This window comes from Prionailurus viverrinus, chromosome F1 (genome assembly GCF_022837055.1).
Source record: "Prionailurus viverrinus isolate Anna chromosome F1, UM_Priviv_1.0, whole genome shotgun sequence".
Lineage (NCBI taxonomy): Eukaryota > Metazoa > Chordata > Mammalia > Carnivora > Felidae > Prionailurus > Prionailurus viverrinus.
Window position 1 is genome coordinate 64,453,429 of NC_062577.1, and position 19,508 is coordinate 64,472,936.

The 19,508-nt window shown below is 51.7% G+C and overlaps 1 protein-coding gene and 1 long non-coding RNA gene across 8 annotated transcripts in view; one reads left to right on the forward strand and one right to left on the reverse strand.

Annotated features, from left to right (window-relative positions):
* The window catches only part of FCRL5 (Fc receptor like 5), a 37,133-nt gene that overhangs the window by 8,169 nt on the left and 9,456 nt on the right, over nucleotides 1–19,508 (forward strand). For 3 of the 5 annotated variants that reach the window (XM_047840052.1, XM_047840047.1, XM_047840050.1), the window contains exons 3-10: nucleotides 3,185–3,205; nucleotides 4,428–4,682; nucleotides 6,810–7,064; nucleotides 7,346–7,630; nucleotides 9,049–9,321; nucleotides 12,011–12,289; nucleotides 18,565–18,843; nucleotides 19,217–19,495. In XM_047840052.1, the coding sequence (XP_047696008.1) occupies nucleotides 3,185–3,205; nucleotides 4,428–4,682; nucleotides 6,810–7,064; nucleotides 7,346–7,630; nucleotides 9,049–9,321; nucleotides 12,011–12,289; nucleotides 18,565–18,843; nucleotides 19,217–19,495 (1,926 nt within the window). The remainder of the gene's footprint in view (nucleotides 1–3,184; nucleotides 3,206–4,427; nucleotides 4,683–6,809; nucleotides 7,065–7,345; nucleotides 7,631–9,048; nucleotides 9,322–12,010; nucleotides 12,290–18,564; nucleotides 18,844–19,216; nucleotides 19,496–19,508) is intronic. The other 2 variants (XM_047840049.1, XM_047840051.1) reach the window with 2 other exon arrangements.
* On the reverse strand, nucleotides 5,127–11,225 carry LOC125155152 (uncharacterized). Of its 3 annotated transcripts, none has more exons than XR_007148067.1 (4): nucleotides 9,868–11,225; nucleotides 9,125–9,230; nucleotides 6,642–6,680; nucleotides 5,127–5,329 (listed from the first exon to the last, which is right to left on the reverse strand). It is a non-coding gene; the product is annotated as an uncharacterized LOC125155152 (long non-coding RNA). The 3 variants fall into 3 exon arrangements; XR_007148068.1 differs by having other exon boundaries at nucleotides 9,864–9,922; XR_007148066.1 differs by lacking the exon at nucleotides 9,868–11,225 and adding an exon at nucleotides 9,641–9,855.

Consider the following 19,508-nt stretch of genomic DNA (forward strand, 5'->3'; position numbering starts at 1 on the left):
GCAGCTCTAGGTCTGCAGCTGGGCTCACAGTCAGTGAGTCTTCTGCCAGGGCATGTGCCCACCTTTTCAAAGTGATCCTCCTTGGTCTTGGGCTCCAATGGGATTGCGCAATCTCCTACCTAGGTCCCAAAGCTTCCCCGCTTTTATCTATGGATGGCTGCCAAATACTTGCTTCTGTGGGAGACACAGGTTGGAGAACTCCTATTCCATCATCTCACTCGTGTCATTTTTCTTTTTTTTTTTTTTTAATTTTTTTTAATGTTTATTTATTTTTGAGACAGAGAGAGACAGAGCATGAATGGGAGAGGGTCAGAGAGAGGGAGACACAGAATCCGAAGCAGGATCCAGGCTCTGACCTGTCAGCACAGAGCCCGGCGCGGGGCTCAAACTCACGGACCGTGAGATCATGACCTGAGCCGAAGTCGGACGCCCAACCGACTGAGCCGCCCAGGCGCCCCTCGTGTCATTTTTCTAGTACACGGCACTAACTGCATCTGCGAGTGTGTTTCAGTCTCTAACAGTTCACACACACAAAGGGGTTTGTTTTTACCAACATTGAAAACCTTAGAATAAAATATTTATTCATGTATTTCACAAAAACTTTTAGTGACACGTATGCACAGCCCTGTACGGGGTGCTGAGAATGATGGGAAAGCATGGAAGGCAGCATTTCTGTGCTCAGAAAGCTCACGATCTAAAAGGGCCTCCAGGGGCGCCTGGGGGGCTCAGTCGGTTAAGCATCCGACTCTCGATTTCGGCTCAGGTCATGACCTCACAGTTCAGGAGTTCAAGCCCTATATCAGGCTCTGTGCTGACAGCGCAGAGCCTGCTTGGGATTTTCTCTCTCCCTCTCTCTCTGCCCTTCTACTTGTGCTCTCTCAAAATAAATACACAATAAGTGAATAAATAAATAAGTAGGCCTCCAGCAAACCCAGTGGACAAGAAACATCCACCTAACAAGAGCCCAGTTAGGGGCGCCTGGGTGGCGCAGTCGGTTAAGCGTCCGACTTCAGCCAGGTCACGATCTCGCGGTCCGGGAGTTCGAGCCCCGCATCAGGCTCTGGGCTGATGGCTCAGAGCCTGGAGCCTGTTTCCGATTCTGTGTCTCCCTCTCTCTCTGCCCCTCCCCCGTTCATGCTCTGTCTCTCTCTGTCCCAAAAATAAATAAACGTTGAAAAAAAAAAATTTAAAAAAAAAAAAAAAAAAGAGCCCAGTTAAATAAATGTCCAAAGTTACCAACAGTGGTGTAAGCAAATACCACACTGCCTGCCAAGGAGCTGGTAATGCCTTCAGGAGACAGAGAGCAGGAGCTAGAGGAGGCAGACGTGTAGCGGGGCCCAGTGGCAGGAAAGAGACCCCATAGTTGGAAGCTGCACCAGACACTCCAGAAATAGGACATCCCAATGTTGTGCCAACACAGAGGGACAGGTTAGGGTAATGGCCTGGAGCACATGCTTTGGGGCCAAATAGCACGTGTTCAGACAAGTGGCCCCAAACTCCATTCTGCTGCCTACTGGCTACTTAAACCAGTTTACAGCCTGTAAAACAAGGATGATCCTAGAACTGACTTCACAGAGATGCTGACAAGATCACCTAAAACACCACACGTAAACATCTACCACATAGAATATACTCGGGAAAATTTTAGCCACATTTAAAACCATACAAAATCCACGGTGACCAAGATACTTGGGCAATGGGAAATAATCCACTGTTCTCTATAAAGCTCGTAGGTCTGGATTACTTCTCCCCACCAGCCTCGTGTGGAGAGGGACAGTGCCGCTTGCTCACTGCTGGATCTCCTTTGTCCTATCCAGGCCCTGGCACGTAGTCGGGATTTTAAAATTTGCTGAATAGGGGCGCCTGGGTGGCTCAGTCGGTTGAGCGACCGACTTTGGCTCAGGTCATGATCTTGCGGTTCGTGGGTTTGAGCCCCGCGTCGGGCTCTGTGCTGACAGCTTGGAGCCTGGAGCCTGCTTGGGATTCTGTGTCTCCCTCTCTCTCTGCCCCTCCCCCACTCAAGCTCTGTCTCTGTCTCAGAAATAAAATAAACATTTAAAAAAAAATTTTTTTTAATTTGTTGAATAAACGAACGGCCCCTCATCTGGAGTGTCTAAGCAGTTTATAAACTTGCCAACTTTGCCTCCTCTGTCTTCCCGTTACCCATTTCTCAAACCTGTACCTCCTACCTCTATTCACTTAGTTACTTAATTCATTACTTAATAAATACACATTCAATATTTACGGAATGTCTCTTAAATGCCAGGCACTGTTGTAGATCCAGGGGAGCATATAACAAACCTAAGAAGCCCCTGCTCTCACAGAACATCTATTCTAGAGGTGGGAAAGTAAACAAGCAAATAATTTGGGATAAACACTCTGAAGAAAAGTAAACATCATCATCTCTCGCCCCTGCCTTCTAATCAGCCTCTCTGCCTCACATCCGGTCTCACGGACGTCTACCCACCGTCATAATGCTCCATCGAAGTTACAAATTCTAACCTTACCGTTCTCCTACTTGAAGCCTTTCCATGGCTCCCTGTTGATGATGGGAACGCTGCAGCTTTTAGAAGAAACCCACAGCTACTTACCGCCCATGACGTGAGCCCCGCATGCCTCTCCGACCCGAGTCCTCCTCACTCCCTTCCTTCCAGAACTCCGTCTCAGCCCCCCTGAACACCAGTGGTATTTCTCCACTTCTGTGCCCTTGCTGCCTTTCTTACCTCCTCCACCATGTCTCGCCAGGTACAGACACCCTTGCCTGGCTGACTCCTGTTTTCATTCAGTTTTCTCAAGGATCACTCTTTCAGGTACATGTCACAGCCCATCCCCCTCACCACACACTCACACACACACACACACACCCACTGGCCCCGCTGGCCCTTCCGCCCTCAAGATGCCCATGTGTGTTTCTACTAGTGCACTTCCATTCCGCACTACGTTATTTTGCTTCCTGCTTCTGCTCCCCCAGCCATCAACTCCTTGCCAGCAGGTACCGTTTTGTTTTTTTTTATTCATCTTAGAAGTCCAAGGAGGAGACATTTGACAAGTGTCTGTTAAGTTTTTTAAATGAATTTCTATTGAAAGAAATAATAAAATGAACAGAAAACAACAGCCATGACTTTTGAAAAACCGAAGAATCCTTGCTCTGTGTTCATCTCTGGCTAATTTATTTATTTTGCAGCTCCTGTCAGTGGAAAATCTGGTGAGTTCTCGTCTCTTTTGCTCTTCGGGTGTCCCTGGATAAGAATGTCTCCCTAAAAAACACGAGGTGCTTGCAATGTCTGTCTGAGGGTCTCCAATAGCTCCTGTTCTCGCCGAGACCAGAAGGGATGTGAAAGTGTCACGTGCTCTACTGGCATCACCCAAGGGCCAGGACAGCCACACGCCACCCCCCCGCCCCCCCGCCTCTCCCTGGAAGAACTAAGAAGTGCACAAGCGGCTCCTGGCCTTCGGTAGACCCTGAACTTAACCCTACCGCAGATGGAACCCACTTGACCATGCAGGACATCCTCAACTCCACGGCAAACGTGCAGGGCTTGGGATAAGGTTTTCTCCCATCAGCAAGCTCGAAAAACGTCTCTGTAAGCATCACACTGTGAAGACGCGAGCAGGAATACTACGTTCTCTACACATTTAGAAGTAAAATCCTGCAGGAAATGTTCCTCCTCCAGAAGAACATCCAGCAACTAGGCCCTCAAAAAGAAGAAATGCACCCAAAATAGGAATTGGGGGAGAAGACATATTATCTGTGTCACACATTTTCTTAGTTCTGACTCCCACCACCATTCCCCTGGGTCAGACAATGTCCTGAACATTTGAGGATTCACGAACGGCAATACAACCGCTCTCCTTGCCCGAAATCAGCTGCCCCGGGATTTCATCCTTGTCTGGCTCACTTCTGGATTCCAGCAAACGACCTGTCCGTTCCTTGCTCTGCCACAATTAGCTGTGACAAGAGTCTCTGGGCATCTGAAACATCATCTGTCACACGAAGGTGTTAGACAAGTTAATCTCTCAGGCTTTACTCAGTGCCAAAACCTTCAGAAAATAGGATTTATCCCGTGAGAGAAAGTGCACACCTGTGATGCGCACAGCTCCCTGGGAGGTCCCCGTGAGTTGGTGGACGTGATGAAGGAGGAGGGCAGGAGCGGCCTTCTCTAGCACCCGTAAAAAGCCAACTGGCCATTGATCCCACTGACATTCGGCGGCGAACCCCACTGCTTATACTGTCGGCTTGAAATCATTTCTCTCATTGTCATCCCCTGGGGGCTCCAATCCACAAACAGCCGTGAGCAACCACTGACCCTCCCGGGAGGCTTTCCTGGGGATCCCCCCAAGCCTGGTCCTCGGGTCCGTCCCACACAGACGACCGCGGCGGGGACCACAGGCGTCCCCATCTCAGGCTCTGTCTCTCTCTTCCTCAGAAGCTGCGGCCAAACCCGTGATTTCCCTCCATCCTCCATGGACCGTCGTCTTCACAGGAGAGACAGTGACCCTGACTTGTCACGTATTGCACTTCCACGCTCCAGAGAAAATAAAACGGTTCCTTTGGTACCTCGAGGGTAGAATACTACGCGAAACCCCAGGCAACACCCTGGAGGTCCGTGACTCCGGACAGTACAGATGCCAGACCCAGGACTCGCTCCCAAGTGACCATGTGAGCTTGACCTTTTCTTCAGGTGAGAAAAAAAAGAAAAGAAACAAACCAGTTTCTTTAGAAACCACACAGTTACCCAGAAGCTGCCTATATTTATGGAATAATAATCTATACAGATGAGACCCAGAGATTTGTTGCTCAGATCCAAGAAAATTGGAGAAGCAAATTATTTGAATGGTTTCTGAATCTACGTATAGTTTTGGTTTTTTTAGTTATTTTAATTTTTTATTTTTTATTTTTTATTTTTGAAGGCGAGACAGAGTGAGAGTGGGGGAGGGGCAGAGAGAGAGGGAGACGCAGAATCCGAAGCAGGCTCTGGGCTCTGAGCTGTCAGCACAGAGCCTGATACGGGCTCGAACTCACAAACTGTGAGATCACGACCTGAGCTGAAGTTGGACGTTCAGCTGACTGAGCCACCCAGGCACCCCACACGTGTAGTTTCAAACTTATAAAATTTATTTGGAATAATAAGCAGCATGAGGATTTTTCAGATGGACAGGCAGACAGACAGACAGAGGTACAGCTGACCCATGAATGCCACGGGGTTGAAATGCACGGGTCCCCTTCCCTGCAGACTTTCTACAGGACAGGACTGTAAATGTATTTTCTCTTCCTGATGATTTTCTTAATAACATTTCCCTCCAGTTTACTTCCTTCCAACAATACGGTCTATGATATAGAGAACATACAAAATACGTGTTAATGTCACAAAATGCGTAATACTCAGATTTTCCACTGCATGGGGGGTCGGTGCCCCACCCCCATGTTGTGCAAGGGTATAATGTATACAGACAACAAGAAAAAAAGAGGAAACATTTCTCTTTTTCCCTGTGTCCTAAAGCCACCTGTTTTTTGTTTTTTTGATGTAAAGAGATTCTGATTTATTTTGGTGTAATTTCCTTCTGAATTAAAAAGAAGAAGAGAGAGAATCCTAAGCAGGCTCTGCCCTGCCAGCACAGAGCCCAACACGGGGCTCGATCTCACCAACCGTGAGATCACGACCTGAGTGAGATCGGGAGTCTGATGCTTAACTCACTGAGCCACCCAGGCACCCCAGAAAGAATAACAAATAAAGCCACCTGTTTGAATTCGAAGCAAGTTATGATGTTCTCTGATTTCATGAACAAGGAAGCGGTATGGTAACAAGGAGAAAGTAAGATGCTTATCCTCTCTGAGCTGGCAATTCCTCTCTTAAGAATTTACCTACTGGGGGCACCTGGGTGGCGCAGTCGGTTAAGCGTCCGACTTCAGCCAGGTCACGATCTCGCGGTCCGTGAGTTCGAGCCCCGCGTCGGGCTCTGGGCTGATGGCTCGGAGCCTGGAGCCTGTTTCCGATTCTGTGTCTCCCTCTCTCTCTGCCCCTCCCCCATCCATGCTCTGTCTCTCTCTGTCCCAAAAATAAATAAACGTTGAAAAAAAAAATTTAAAAAAAAAAAAGAACTTACCTACTGGAGGGGCACCTGGGTGGCTCAGGCAGTTAAGCCGCCGACTTCAGTTCAGGTCATGATCTTACGGTTCGTGGGTTCGAGCCCCGCAACGGGCTCTGTGCTGACAGCTGGGAGCCTGGAACCCGCTTCGGATTCTGCGTCTCCCTCTCTCTCTGGTCCTCCCCCGCTCACACTCTGTCTCTCTGTGCTTCAAAAATAAATATTAAAAAAAAAAAAGAATTCACCTACTGGAATCATAGACACACTCCCCCCAAACTGAAGGACGCTGAACGGTCAAGAAAAGAAAGCTCATTAAGTAAATTACATGGCATCGCACTGATGGGAAACTTTGCGGCCGTTAGAAGCCAGGTTCGGTAGCGAGACCGATGGCCTAGAGAAGGGTTCGTAGCAGAGTAGGTTGTCAAATACGCAAACATTGCTGCAGTTTCATAAAGGGAACACGGCAGACTCTCACGTACGTGCCTGTGGAAAAGAGCACCCGACACGTGCACGTCCACATCTGGGCCGCGAGGCGGGAAGGGATCTGTACTTACATTTCTGCTTTCCGAGTCTTCTCAGGACACGTGTTCACTCTAAAATCAGAATAAAAGCGGATTGTAGTTATTTTATGCGTTCTTCTCCCCCATCCCAATCCTAGAAAATCCGTTGGGGACACTAATCAAGAGAAGGCACCGAGTGACCAGGCTCGCGTTGTCTTGCAGCGAACCTGATCCTGCAGGCTCCCCCCTTCGTGTTTGAAGGCGACTCTGTGGTTCTGAGATGCCGAGCAAACGCAGAAATCACTCTGGATACCACGACACTGCACAGGCGGGGCGAGGTCCTGAGCGTCTCCGATGAAAGTTCCGACTTCCGCATCGAGCAAGCAAGTCTCAAAGATAACGGAGACTATCGCTGTTCCGGATTTAAGAATGGCTGCTGTTCCTACTCTTCCAACACGATCAACATCGAAGTCCAAGGTAAAGCCTTCGTTATCTGCGAGACGGGCTTGCTGAAAGGACGCTCCCTGAGGCAGCAGAGGGTGAGAAGGGTGGGCTGGGATACCCCCGCACCTCAGGGCTCACTCCTGTGAGAATCGGAGGAAGCCCAGGAGTGCTTTGAGCTGAAGGGGGTTGGGGATGCAAAGCGGCCTCCCCCCTGCCTGCTGTGCACCTTCCGCGGCTGCTGCAGACGGGCTGTGTTTCTCTCCAGAGCAGTTCCGGGCCTCACTGCTCTGGGGACCGTTGTGATCCTTCTCTAGAGCTGTTTCCACGTCCCGTGCTGACAGCCAGCCTCTCACCGACCGTCTCTGGGAAGTCAGTGACCCTGACCTGCAAGACCCAGCTCCCTCCGCTGAGGTCGGACGTCAAACTCTGGTTCCGCTTCTTCAAAGACGACCACATGCTGCAGTTGGGCTCGGAAAGCTTTCTGAAAATCTCGACCCTCACCACGAGGAGCAGAGACCCGCCGTATTACTGGTGCGAGGCCCAGAGAGGGTCTTCCGGCGTCTGCAAACAGAGCCAGAAATCCCAGCTACGCGTGCAGAGTGAGTGTCAGCGGGTTCTGATCCGCCAGGACCCGGGGACGGGGCAGGAGCCAGGCGGAGCCGCACATCAGTGCTTGATTGTCCTGCTGGTCAACTGGAGCCCAGCCCCTCCGGCTTCTTCAGGCCTTGTTCTGCCTCCCAACCCATCTCTTGCCTTACCCGCTTCCTGCCTCCTCCCCAAGTCACCTGTGTGGGTCTGCTCAGGCTGCATGGCCTACACGCAGAAGTGCATTCTCTCACAGCCCTGGGGACTACGAGCCCAAGATCAAGGAGCAGTAGATTGGTGTCTCAAGAGAGCTCTTTCCATCCTGCAGCTGGCCAGCTTCTCGCCGAGTCCTACCTGGGCCTCTTTCCTCTGCTGTCATAAGAGCCCCGGTCTGACCTGATTAGGGCCCCACCCATAGCCTCCTTTAACTTGAATTACCTCCTCAAAGGCCCCGTCTCCAAATACAGCCACCTCTGGGGTTAGGGCTTCCACACAGGCATTTTGGAGGAACATGGTGCAGCCAGTGACGTCCTGATGTCTCTGCTGTCTCCCAGATCTCTGAGCAAGGGTGTCTCTCTATCTGTCGTGGGCCTCGTGCTCTGTCCAGCCCAGGACCGTCACGCCCTTCAATGTGTCTGCAGCGTCTCTTCCCTCCCTCCCTCGTTCTCTCTCCCTCCCTCCCTGTTTGTCTCCATCTCTCTTTCTCCCAGAGATGCAGAAGTATCTTTTCCCAATTAGCAGTTAATTTTTGACAATAACCAACACACACATCCTCGTAGGATACAGAGATGGGTAATAACATCGTAGCCACTCCAGAGATGTAGTCGGGGGTGAGGAGGACCCCCGAAACCACCACTCCTTGACCAGGGCACTCAAGGCCCTTAGGGAAGTCATGGCTGCCTAACCCAGCCTGGCCTAAGGAGACTCTTCATTCAGCACTGGGCCAGTACTCAGCAGGCAGACCCCAGTCCTGGCCTCTGGAAACTCATAGGCCTCCCATCCTCTTCCTGACCCTGTTCTCTCCAAGGGAAACAGAGGGGGTCAGGATGGATGCAGGGAGAGTGCGGGGACAGGGGAAGGGATCCTGGAACAGTGTGTGAATCCGGAAGGGAAAGGATGAAGGGTGGTGCACTGAGCCCAGCCCCAGTGAGTGGAGAAGCGGAGAACAGGGACTGAGCGGAAGACCCCAGGGCTTGGGCAGGTGGGGGCAGCTCTTTCAGGGTCACAGGCAGAAGGAAGGAACAGGGAGAGGTAAAAGAAGGGACTTCTTCCACCAGAGCATCATTTACCCTGGAAAACGGGAGTGGGGTCACCTCAAGGGGGGCGGATGGGGAGAAGGGGGCACGTGGAAGGCAGGGGCTGAAGCCCGGCCAGCACCGGAAATGTGCAGGAGGAGGCCCAGCACCCGCTGACTGAAGATTCTTTCCCTCAGTCCCCGTGTCTCGTCCTGTCCTCACCCTCAGCCCCCATGGGGCCTCGGTTCCTGAAGGACATACAGTGACACTTACCTGTAAAGCCGAGAGTGGCTCCTTCCCAATCTTGTACCAATTCCTTCGCGAAGAAGTCGTCATCCAGAAGATGGAGCCCACTCGGGGCATGAAGTCCGTCATGTCTCTGAGGGCAGAGCATTCTGGAAACTACTACTGCACCGCGGACAACGGCCTGGGTGCCCAACGCAGCCTGCCCGTGTACCTCACTGTGACTGGTAAGTCCTGGGCTTGCAGCCCTCCATCCTCGGCCTCCTTCCCCCAGCCCTCCCGTAGTGCGCTCCCGCCTCCAAGGCCCACCGATGTTCCCGGGGACAGCTGCCTGCCTCTCTGCACCTGGTCACTGGCACAGTGCAGGCTCCATCACAGCCCGGGACGTCTGCACTGCAGCCCCCCTCCCGGCCCCACCCGAGGAGCCCAGTGCTTTCTCGTGCCCACCCCTCGTCCTGCGAGGCCCCATCCTCGCACGTGCTCTCAGTAACTGCAGAATCAGTCCCTGAGGCCCAGAGGTGACGTCAATTACTGATCACCACACACCTTGATCACTTGGCTCTCGAACGTCACGTATGGATCACAGCGGGGTACAGAGCCACCAAAGGTACTCAGCCCGCGCGGCGCGATCAGCGTTTCCTCCGCGGGCGCCGGGGAGCATAAGTGCAGGGGAGAGCGAGTCTGGGAAGCACGGATGACCCTCCCCCCCCCGCCCGATGGCCTTAAGGCCCCCAAAGTGACAAAGGCGAGTGTCGAAAAAGTTACGAACCTACCCGGTTTCTGCGGAGCCTCGAGTCTCAGCGTTGTACCGTCGACACAGAACCAGTTCCGGGCGCACCTTTGGGGGCGGGGGTGGGGGGGGGGGGGGGCGGTGTACTCATGCGCAGTCCGGTCCCGGCGCAGGACCCGCGCAGCCTCAGTTTCCGCTTCTGGAGAAAACACACACAACCAGGCCGGCGACGAGCCGGAGTGCAGCCGCTCCCGCAGCTACTGCGCAGAAGGTCATACGGAACTGGGCCAGGGAGCCCCGACGGAGGCATCGGACCAGGAGGGCAGGGGCTCCGCGCTGCGAACACCCAGAGGCCCGAGGACATCGGGCAGTGACGTCACCGCAAGCGCCCGCCGCGGCGGAAGTGCCTACGTGACGGCGCATGCGCTCGGCTAGCGCTGCGCGCCTTCTGCGGAGGCCTGAGGCGAGCCCGGCCTGGCCTTGCGCACGGCTCTGGGGGCGACCGGCGGGTGTGGACCGGCACCCCGGCCAGCCCCGGGCCGAGGCCCACGAGTACCTGGGGGCAGAGGGGCACCCCGATCTGCGCTGCCCGGGACAGGACTCGAGGAGAGCTCACGGGGGAGCTGAGGGCTGGGAGAGAGCCTGGGACCCGGGCGGAGGCAGGCGCCGAAAGACGCGCAGCGGAAACGAGGGAAACGAGGGAAACGAGGGACCCGTCCAGGACCCGGCGGGAGGCTGGCGGTGCAGACTGCAGCGAGCGTGGAAGGGCGGAGGGGCGGAGGGTGGGCGGCAGGAGGCCTCAGACCCATGCTCAGGGCTTGGGCCTTATTCCAAAGGGAGCTCCGGGCTCCGCGATCGGCACTCACACCGGAGAGATCACTCGGGCCGCCGGGGTGACGAATGGATGGCAGAAAAGAGAAGAGCCCGCCCTGGGAGCCGCCAGGAGCAGAGCAGAGGCTCCAGAAGAGAGGCCAGACAGGACCTCAGGCCAGCCCCGCCGAAGGGGAAGGGCCCTGAGCACCGTGGCTCGTGGGAGGAGGCGCCGTGACCCAGAAACCGCAGAAACCAAGGGAAGAACGTGTTTGAAGCAGAAGATGTGGCCGCTTCAGACAAAGCAGAGCTGCGAGCTGATGAGAGACAAGAACTCAGTCACCTCCCCTGGGTTCAGCCACAAAGCGCTGCACGCAAAAGCAGGAGACGCGAAGGAGAAAAGGGAGTCTGGGTGTGACCGCTGCCTCGCTTACCAGCCGCGCGGTTGACTGCTTTGGGCTTCAGTTTCCTCTTCCGTAAGATAGGGGCAGTAATAGCACCTGCCCCATTGGCTTGTTTGATAATTAGTGCTGCATGCATGTGTTTACAAATTGTACACGACAGACACCCGTACAGCAGATGCAGATGTGACAGCGCTATATTCTCATTATAATCGCAAACGCGGAAGATCAACGTTATAGATTGGTGGCGATAAGGCGAAAAAAGCAGGTTTTCACAGACAAAAACAGGAGTGTGAGGCAAAGGAATGGAGACAGGAAATGTAGGCCCACTTCTCTCAGAAATCCGTCCACAGGAGAAAGGGATGACGGGGAGGAGTACACAGAGATGCGGAAGGTTTTCTGTGGTTGATTTTTTAAATTTTTTGAAGTTTATTTACTTATTTTGAGAGCAAGAAAGAGAGCAAGCAGGGGAGAGGCAGAGAGAGAGGATCCCAAGCAGGCTTCATCAGCACGGAGCCCAGCATGGGCCTCGAACCCATGAACCATGAGATCATGACCTGAGCCCAAAAACAAAGAGCTGGGCGCTTAACCAACCGCGTCACCCGAGCGCCCCATGCTTTGCTGATTTTCTAATGTTCGAGAGGATTAAATACGTCTACGTGGAGTTTGGAAGAAGCAGGCGGAGCCAGAGAATCTGTATATGGGACAGAGGCAGGTGGAGAAGGAGGAGGATTCTTCTGGGGTGGGCAGGTGGGGGCAGCTCTTCCAGGGTCACAGGAAGGAACAGGGAGGGGTAAAAGAAGGGACTTCCTCCACAAGAGCATCACTTACACCGGACAACAGGAGTGGGGTCACCTCAAGGGGGGCGGATGGGGAGAAGGGGGCGCGTGGAAGGCAGGGGCTGAAGCCCGGCCAGCACCGGAAATGTGCAGGGAGGAGGCCCAGCACCCGCTGACTGATGATTCTTTCCCTCAGTCCCCGTGTCTCGTCCTGTCCTCACCCTCAGCCCCCGTGGGGCCTTGGTTCCTGAAGGACATACAGTGACACTTTCCTGTAAAGCCGAGAGAGGTTCGCCTCGCATCCTGTACAAGTTTTATCACGAGAATATCAGCCTGGGGAGCAGGTCGGTCCTGTCTGCAGGAGGAGTGTCCCTCCGTGTCACCGTGACGGTGCAGGACTCTGGGAACTACTTCTGTACCGCTGACAATGGCTTCGGGCCCCAGTGCAGTGAGGCCAAGAGCCTCTCTGTCAAAAGTAAGCCCTGCATTCTTGTCAGCCACTCATCTCTGCTTTGCCACTATGTTAAGAGGAAACTGAGGCCCGATGCGACAAGTGGCGAGGCAGCCGTCACACCCAGACTCCCTTCTCCTTTGCGTCTTCTGCTTTTGCATGCGGCGTTTTGTGGCTGAACCCCGGGGGCGCTGACTCAGTTCTTGCCTCTCACAGGGTTCTTGCCTTTCAGAAGTCTGCATGGATCTCGCAGTCTCCACCTCCCCAACCTGGCGCCCCTGGCAGCCAGCTGTGGGCCTTAGCCCTCCCAGCCCTGGCTCAGCCTGACCCCTGGATAGCTCAAGGGACTCCCCAGCTTTTACCAGAGGAATGCATTCCCTCCGAGGTTTTCGCATGTGCTGTAGATCCCATCCCGGGAGACTCTTTCTTAACCCAGTGCCCAGAAGCACTAACACTCACGCGTGCACTTGGCTGCAAGCAGGGTCACGCAGCCAAGTAGGCGGCAAGCCCTCAACCGGTCCAGAGTTCCCAAGCCGTTGAAGCACTCACGGCAGGGTCGACGAGGGAAGGAGGGAGGGTTTTCTGGAGTTTCCGTGATCTTTTGCCTGAATCCGTGAAAATAAGTTTCATTTTATCGTATCACATTTTTTAAGTTGTTGTTGAAATACGCCATACGTTCAGAAAAGCACACAAATCAGAGGCATACAGCTCATGGTGACCCACGTAACCACCCAGATAGGTGGCATCACATTTGGAGTGAAGTTGCTTGTGTTTACACTTGGATCTTTGCTTCTTAGGGAGTGAAAGCCCAGTTGTTTGTGGGTTTGGCCGTTTTTTTTTGTTTTTAATTTTTTTTAATGTTATTTATTTTTGAAAGAGAGAGAGAGACAGAGTGTGAGTGGGGGAGGAGCAGAGACAAGGAGACACAGAATCGGATGCAAGCTCCAGGCCCCAAGCTGTCAGCACAGACCCTGAGGCGGGGCTCGAACCCACGTAACCGTGAGATCATGACCTGAGCCGAAGTCAGATGCTCAACCCTCTGAGCCACCCAGGCGCCCCTGTTGGTTTCTCTGTTTTTATGAGAAATAGAAGGATGATGGAAAAACCACGAGCGGGGTTCACCAGACCATTCTACGTCATGAGGAAACTGAGACCGGGTGTCCCCAGAGGGGAGGGTTGTTTCGTGGACGTCCAGGGAGCGAGAAAAACAAGAGAACACTTGCAGGCACAAGGAAGAGCTGGGAGATCTCTCAGAAAATCACTTATTTCTCCAGAGCAGGTGATACTGGCCTGTGACGAGCTCAAAGCTCACTCTGCTCACAGGCCACCAGCTATTTTCCTGTGTCCCCACTGTCACCCCTGCTGCTCCTAAGCACCCTCCCTTCTCTCCACCTCGTGACCTCTGCCACGCCGGCATCAACTGCTCGGCTTCTGGCTGAGACTCCTTGCCGTGTATCTCAGCCTCTGCCCGGCCTCCAGGGCCGGATGGCTCGAGCCAAGGCAGCGGGTGGACCGGGCGGGCAGCCAGGCCCCGGGGGGCCGCAGGCCATGCACTGCCCACCTCCAGCCCAACAAAAGCGTGGAGACGACACAGCACAGCACGAACTACGGTTCAGAAAATACTTGTTTTAGGGACCCGTGTGCACGGCAGGGACTCTGGGGTTTCCTAGAAAGAGCCAGCATACCTGAAAACGCTTGGGTCGTCCGATCTAAGTATGAGTCAGAAAACCTGAATTCTGGCTCTGGCTATGAAAATGTGGTTCGTAATTCGGGCAAAACGTGTAGACTGCCTTTGTCTTACTGTTTCCACCGTATGCTGGAAGTTAGGCAAGACGGTGATTAGCGTCCCTCCGAGCCCCAGAGAAGACAGCGGGGGCAGAGCGGGGCGTGCTGCCGAGCTGGGCCCGTTTGCCCGGCCCTCCGGGGGGAGAGCGCCACCGACGGCTTCACTGTCGCTCCCGGGGGCGCGAGGGGAGGCACCGCCGGGGCCATGGGAGGGGGCAGGAGTCGGAGCACGATTGCGGCTGGAGGCAGCAGCTGGTGAGTGTGTAAACTGGCAACGTGCTGGTCTTAGGAACACGTGAGTCCGGGTGGAGTTGTCTTATCTTTGAACAGACAGATCTGAAGGCTCTCTTCCTCCTGGACAACCTCTGTCTCAGGTCACAGAAATCAGGAATGACCAAAGGCAGACGTTCCCCCAACGTAAATTGTGGGGTCAAGAGATTAGTTAAGAAATGTAAGTGTTGTGAGACCCAGGCTCCGAAGCCGGAATGTAACCTACCTAGGAAAGGCCCCAGCCCTAAGGCACCGTCCATCCCATTACCACGTTTTATTTTCTTCTCAAACTTCGCAATGCCTCAAACTTCTTTATCTCCTGTTTCTTGCCTGCCTCCCTCAAAACCACATTGTAAGCTTCATGAGAACAGAGCCTCGTCACTCGGTCTCCGCCACATCCCTGTGCCTACTTGGCACCTGGCACAGTGCAGGTCCTCAGTCGGCATTCATAAAACGATGAACAAAAAGCCTTTGAGGCAAGATGAGGAAGAGAACACTGATCTTTGCATCCACTCCTGCACGTGGGCAGAAGTTCATGAGCCCTAGATTCGCAGACAACTGTCTGTGAGGTGGGAAGCTTCACTGTGAGCCAGGCAGATACTCTGACAAAACTATGTACTTTTTTGAGGGACTGTGCCCCAAAGAAACGACAAAGAGAGTTTGCGGGAAGGTGTTCTGATAAGATATACCCATTTGGAACGTATCACCAGCCCTGGGTCAACGAAACACACACACACACACACACACACACACAGCATTCTCAAGCAGATACAAGACTCTGAATATACCTCCATCCATTGAAGGATTAGTTATAAGCAAAAAGAAGCAGAATATGGAAGTTTTGCACTGATGCATTTGAAACTATAAAAGGGGAAGAAGGGACACATAATTCATAATACTTTTAAAAATTGCCATAGGAAACAAAAAAAACCCACAAATTCTTCTAACTATTCTCAATACAATTAAAGACAATACGGACTCCAGAAAAAAAAAAAAACTGCAAAAAGGAAGAAACAGGTTAAAGGAGAGATGATAAGAAAACAGAAGATATTTTATAAATTAGCAGAGCTCGGAAGAAAAGCCAAAAAACCCCCACAAAGCTCTCTTAGAAATGAAATCCAAGTTTGAAGCCTTAAGAACAGGATGTATCCTTCTGAAAACCGTTAATCAAAGGGAGAATTGGTTTGAGAAAACATGACAGAATGCAAAGTAGGAAAAGAGAAACGAAAGCAACAAAGTGTTCGAAATATGGAGACCAGTGAAGACCCCGTGTGGAATGTCCCTAAGATAGGAAACCAAACTGAAGACAAAAAACAAAAGTCCAAGATGTAATAAAAAATTTTCCCAAAGTGAAGAAAATTGAGTATGTAGATCGAAAGGCCTGGGTGGCTCGGTCGGTTGAGCGTCCGACTTCGGCTCAGGTCATGATCTCACGGTTCATGAGTTCAAGCCCTGCGTTGGGCTCTGTGCTGACAGCTCGGAGCCTGGAGCCTGTTTCGGCTTCTGTGTCTCCCTCTCTGCCCCTCCCCACTGTGTGTGTGTGTGTGTGTGTGTGTGTGTGTGTGTGTGTGTGTGTGTCTTAAAAATAAATAAACATTTAAGACTAAAAAAAAACATACTCTGATAAGGTTACTGAATTTCGAGGTTATATATGCACACGTGTGTACATGTGTGTGCATGTGTTTGTTGTGTGCACATGCATTGTGTGTGGGTGTGCGTGCACATGTGATCACGGCAAAAATAAATGAAATTGGTCATCTCAGAAAGAAAGATTATTAGATTGGTCTTAGACTTTGCACAGAAACCAATGCTGGGAGAGAGGAGTCATGTCCAGATTTGCTCGTTCTTTCTTTCTTTCTTTCTTTCTTTTTTAATTTACATCCAAATTAGCATGTAGTGCAACAATGATTTCAGGAGTAGATTCCTTAGTGCCCCTCCCCCATTTAGCCCCTCCCCCCTCCCACCACCCCTCCCGTAACCCTCAGTTTGTTCTCCATATTTATGAGTCTCTTCTGTTTTGTCCCCCTCCCTGTTTTTATATTATTTTTGTTTCCCTTCCCTTATGTTCCTCTGTTTTGTCTCTTAAAGTCCTCATATGAATGAAGTCATACGATTTTTGCCTTTCTCTGACTAATTTCACTTAGCATAATACCCCCCAGTTCCATCCACGTCGTTGCAAATGGCAAGATTTCATTCTTTTTGATTGCCGAGTAATACTCCACATCTCCTTTATCCATTCACCCATCCACGGACATTTGGGCCCTTTCCATCCTTTGACTATTGTCAATAGGGCTGCTATAAACATGGGGGTGCATGCGTCCCTTTGAAACAGCACACCTGTATCCGTGGATAAATGCCTAGTAGTGCAATGGCTGGGTTGTAGGGTAGTTCTGTTTTTAGTTTTATGAGGAACCTCCATACTGTTTTCCAGAGTGGCTGCACCAGCTTGCATTCCCACCAGCAGTGCAAAAGAGATCCTCTTTCTCCGCAGATTTACACTTTCAAAGGAGGAAAAAGAATGGAGAATTTTATACCAAATCCAAAAGACATGCTCAAGCATGCAGGGACCCAGGGAACTTAGTATCCATTAAACCTTCTCGAACAAGTTATATGATGACAAAATCCAGCCAGCCAAAATATGAATCGATACAAAGGGCTCAAAAGGAGTTAGCTATAAGAAGTGCAAGCTGGATCTCTTTGGACCAGCGACCAGCAGAGCCCCGCCTTGGCTGCAGGCTAGAGTCTGGGAGCTCTGAAAACAGGCTCATTACTAATCATCTCTCCAGACCGATTACATTCAGAATCTCTCAGATGTGGTCTCAGAATCTCTATTTTTTTTTTTTTACACGTCCTTAGTTAAGAATATTGTACACATAGGGTTGAAAACCACTGAATCAGATATGAAAACAAGCCTAATCAACTGTGAGAGTTATGGTCACAGAGAGTGCCAAAGGTGTAAAAAATATATACATAACAAAGAAAAGCTAGTTGGCCAGATGGGGAAAAAGAAATAAGAGAACAAGAATTTTCTCATGATTACTACTGTTATTTCATAGGGGAACACAAAAAAGAATTGACTTGATACATTTTGAAAAATTAACGACAGCTGTCAAATTTTCCATTTTGTAAGCAATATCTGAATACGTTGCAGGCAGTAACTTCTCATTCATGGATTATAGTTCACCAGCAGCCCATGGAAAATCAGCAAGTAGACAGAAGAGTCACATAGGATAGATACACAGGGGAGTTGTTCAGATAGAAAAACTGTAGGGGCACCTGGGTGGCTCGGTCGGTTGAGCATCTGACTTCGGCTCAGGTCATGATCTCACGGCTTGTGAGTTCAAGCCCCCCATCGGGCTCTGTGCCGACAGCTCAGAGCCTGGAGCCGGCTTCCGATTCTATGTCTCCCTCTCTCTCTGCCCCTCCCCTGCGCTCTCTCTCTCTCTCTCTCTCTCTCTCTCTCAAAAATACATAATCATTAAAAGAATAACTGTAGAACTTAGGATTAGGAAGAGACAAGAAATAATAAAAATGAGCCTCTGCATTTCTGTGACCATCACTCATGACAGTGTGGGAGCAGGAGCTCTTACCTCCGTTAATGCAAAGGGAAAAGGGTCCAAAGTTTTTGAAGAACAATCTAGCATAATATATGGTTACTTGAAATGTTCATATTCCTCACCCGAGAAAAGTCCGCTTCTAAGAATTCATGCTCAGAAGCTCATGTGCAAATGTACCATGACGTGTATGCAGGACTGTGGGACATGACATTGTAGGAGAGCTGGGACATAAACACCTGCTCGTGGGGAACTGCTTCAGTGTACCGTGGTGAATCCATGCACTGGAATGCTTTGCGGATATTAAAGTAATCGAGCAATGTTTATCCCAAGTTAGCAAATTGTAGATTTCAGAGAGTTGCATTTTGTGGCGTGTGAATCATACCACAATAAGTTGGATCTCTAAAAGCAAATGAGACAGATCTTCAAGCAATGACGTGGAAAGATGTTCATGGTGCGTTCCTGAAGGAAAGACCAGGCCACAGACCAGTGCGTATATTGTGGTCCTGTGCATGTGCGTGCCTGTGTGCTTTTATGTGTCTATTGATGTGTTGATATGCATGAGTGTTCTGGTACAGGGAAAGATCTAGAAAACGTCATCAATACAGTGCAGAGGTCATGTCTGAAAAATAAAAATACAAGAAATGTGAAAAGATACAGATGTCAACTAACTTACTTTTCTTCCCTCAGTCCCAGTGTCCCGCCCCATCCTCACCATCAGGAGGCCCAGATCCCAGGTCGTGGAGGGGGACGTGGTGGAGCTTTACTGTGGGGCCTGGAAGGGCTCTCCCCCCATCCTGTACCGGTTTTATCATGAGGACAACGCCCTGGGGAGCAGCAGGGTCTACAGCAGAGGAGGAGCGTCCTTCAAACTCCCCCTGTCCGCAGAACATTCTGGAAAATATGCCTGTGAGGCCGACAATGGCCTGGGGGCCCGGCGCAGTGAGACGGTGTCACTCGACGTCCAAGGTGAGTTGAGTCTTCCAACTTGGGCCTCGTTTCCGACACGGCCCAGGCTCCGTGACGTCCCTGGCCGTGTGAGTCACGGGTCTCCTGTCCCTCCTTTCCCCCAACTGTCTCCTGACTTCTCGGGAGTCCCTGTAACCTTTGCCTTCAGGCCCCCAAACACACTGGAGACTGTGTATCCCAGTCCTCGGAACTGGATACGGCACCACATGGATCTCACTGTGTCCTCAGATCTGAGGAAATCATCACTGGGCTCTGATAATGTCACAAGGTCACTAAAGACCGAGGAAAACAGTTTCTGGTTTGAAACATCTTTCCTGTGGAGGGAGATGTTCAAACAGCATGAACTGATGGCTAACTGTTTTTCCTCCCTCAGTCCCAGCGTCCCGCCCCGTCCTCACCGTCAGGATGCCCAGGGCCCAGGCCGTGGAGGGGGACGTGGTGGAGCTTCGCTGCGAGGCCCAGAGGGGCTCTCCCCCCATCCTGTACCGGTTTTATCGCGAGGACAACGCCCTGGGGAGCAGCAGGGTCCATAGCAGAGGAGGAGCGTCCTTCAAACTCCCCCTGTCCGCAGAACATTCTGGAAAATATGCCTGTGAGGCCGACAATGGCCTGGGGGCCCGGCGCAGTGAGACGGTGTCACTCGATGTCCAAGGTGAGTTGAGTCT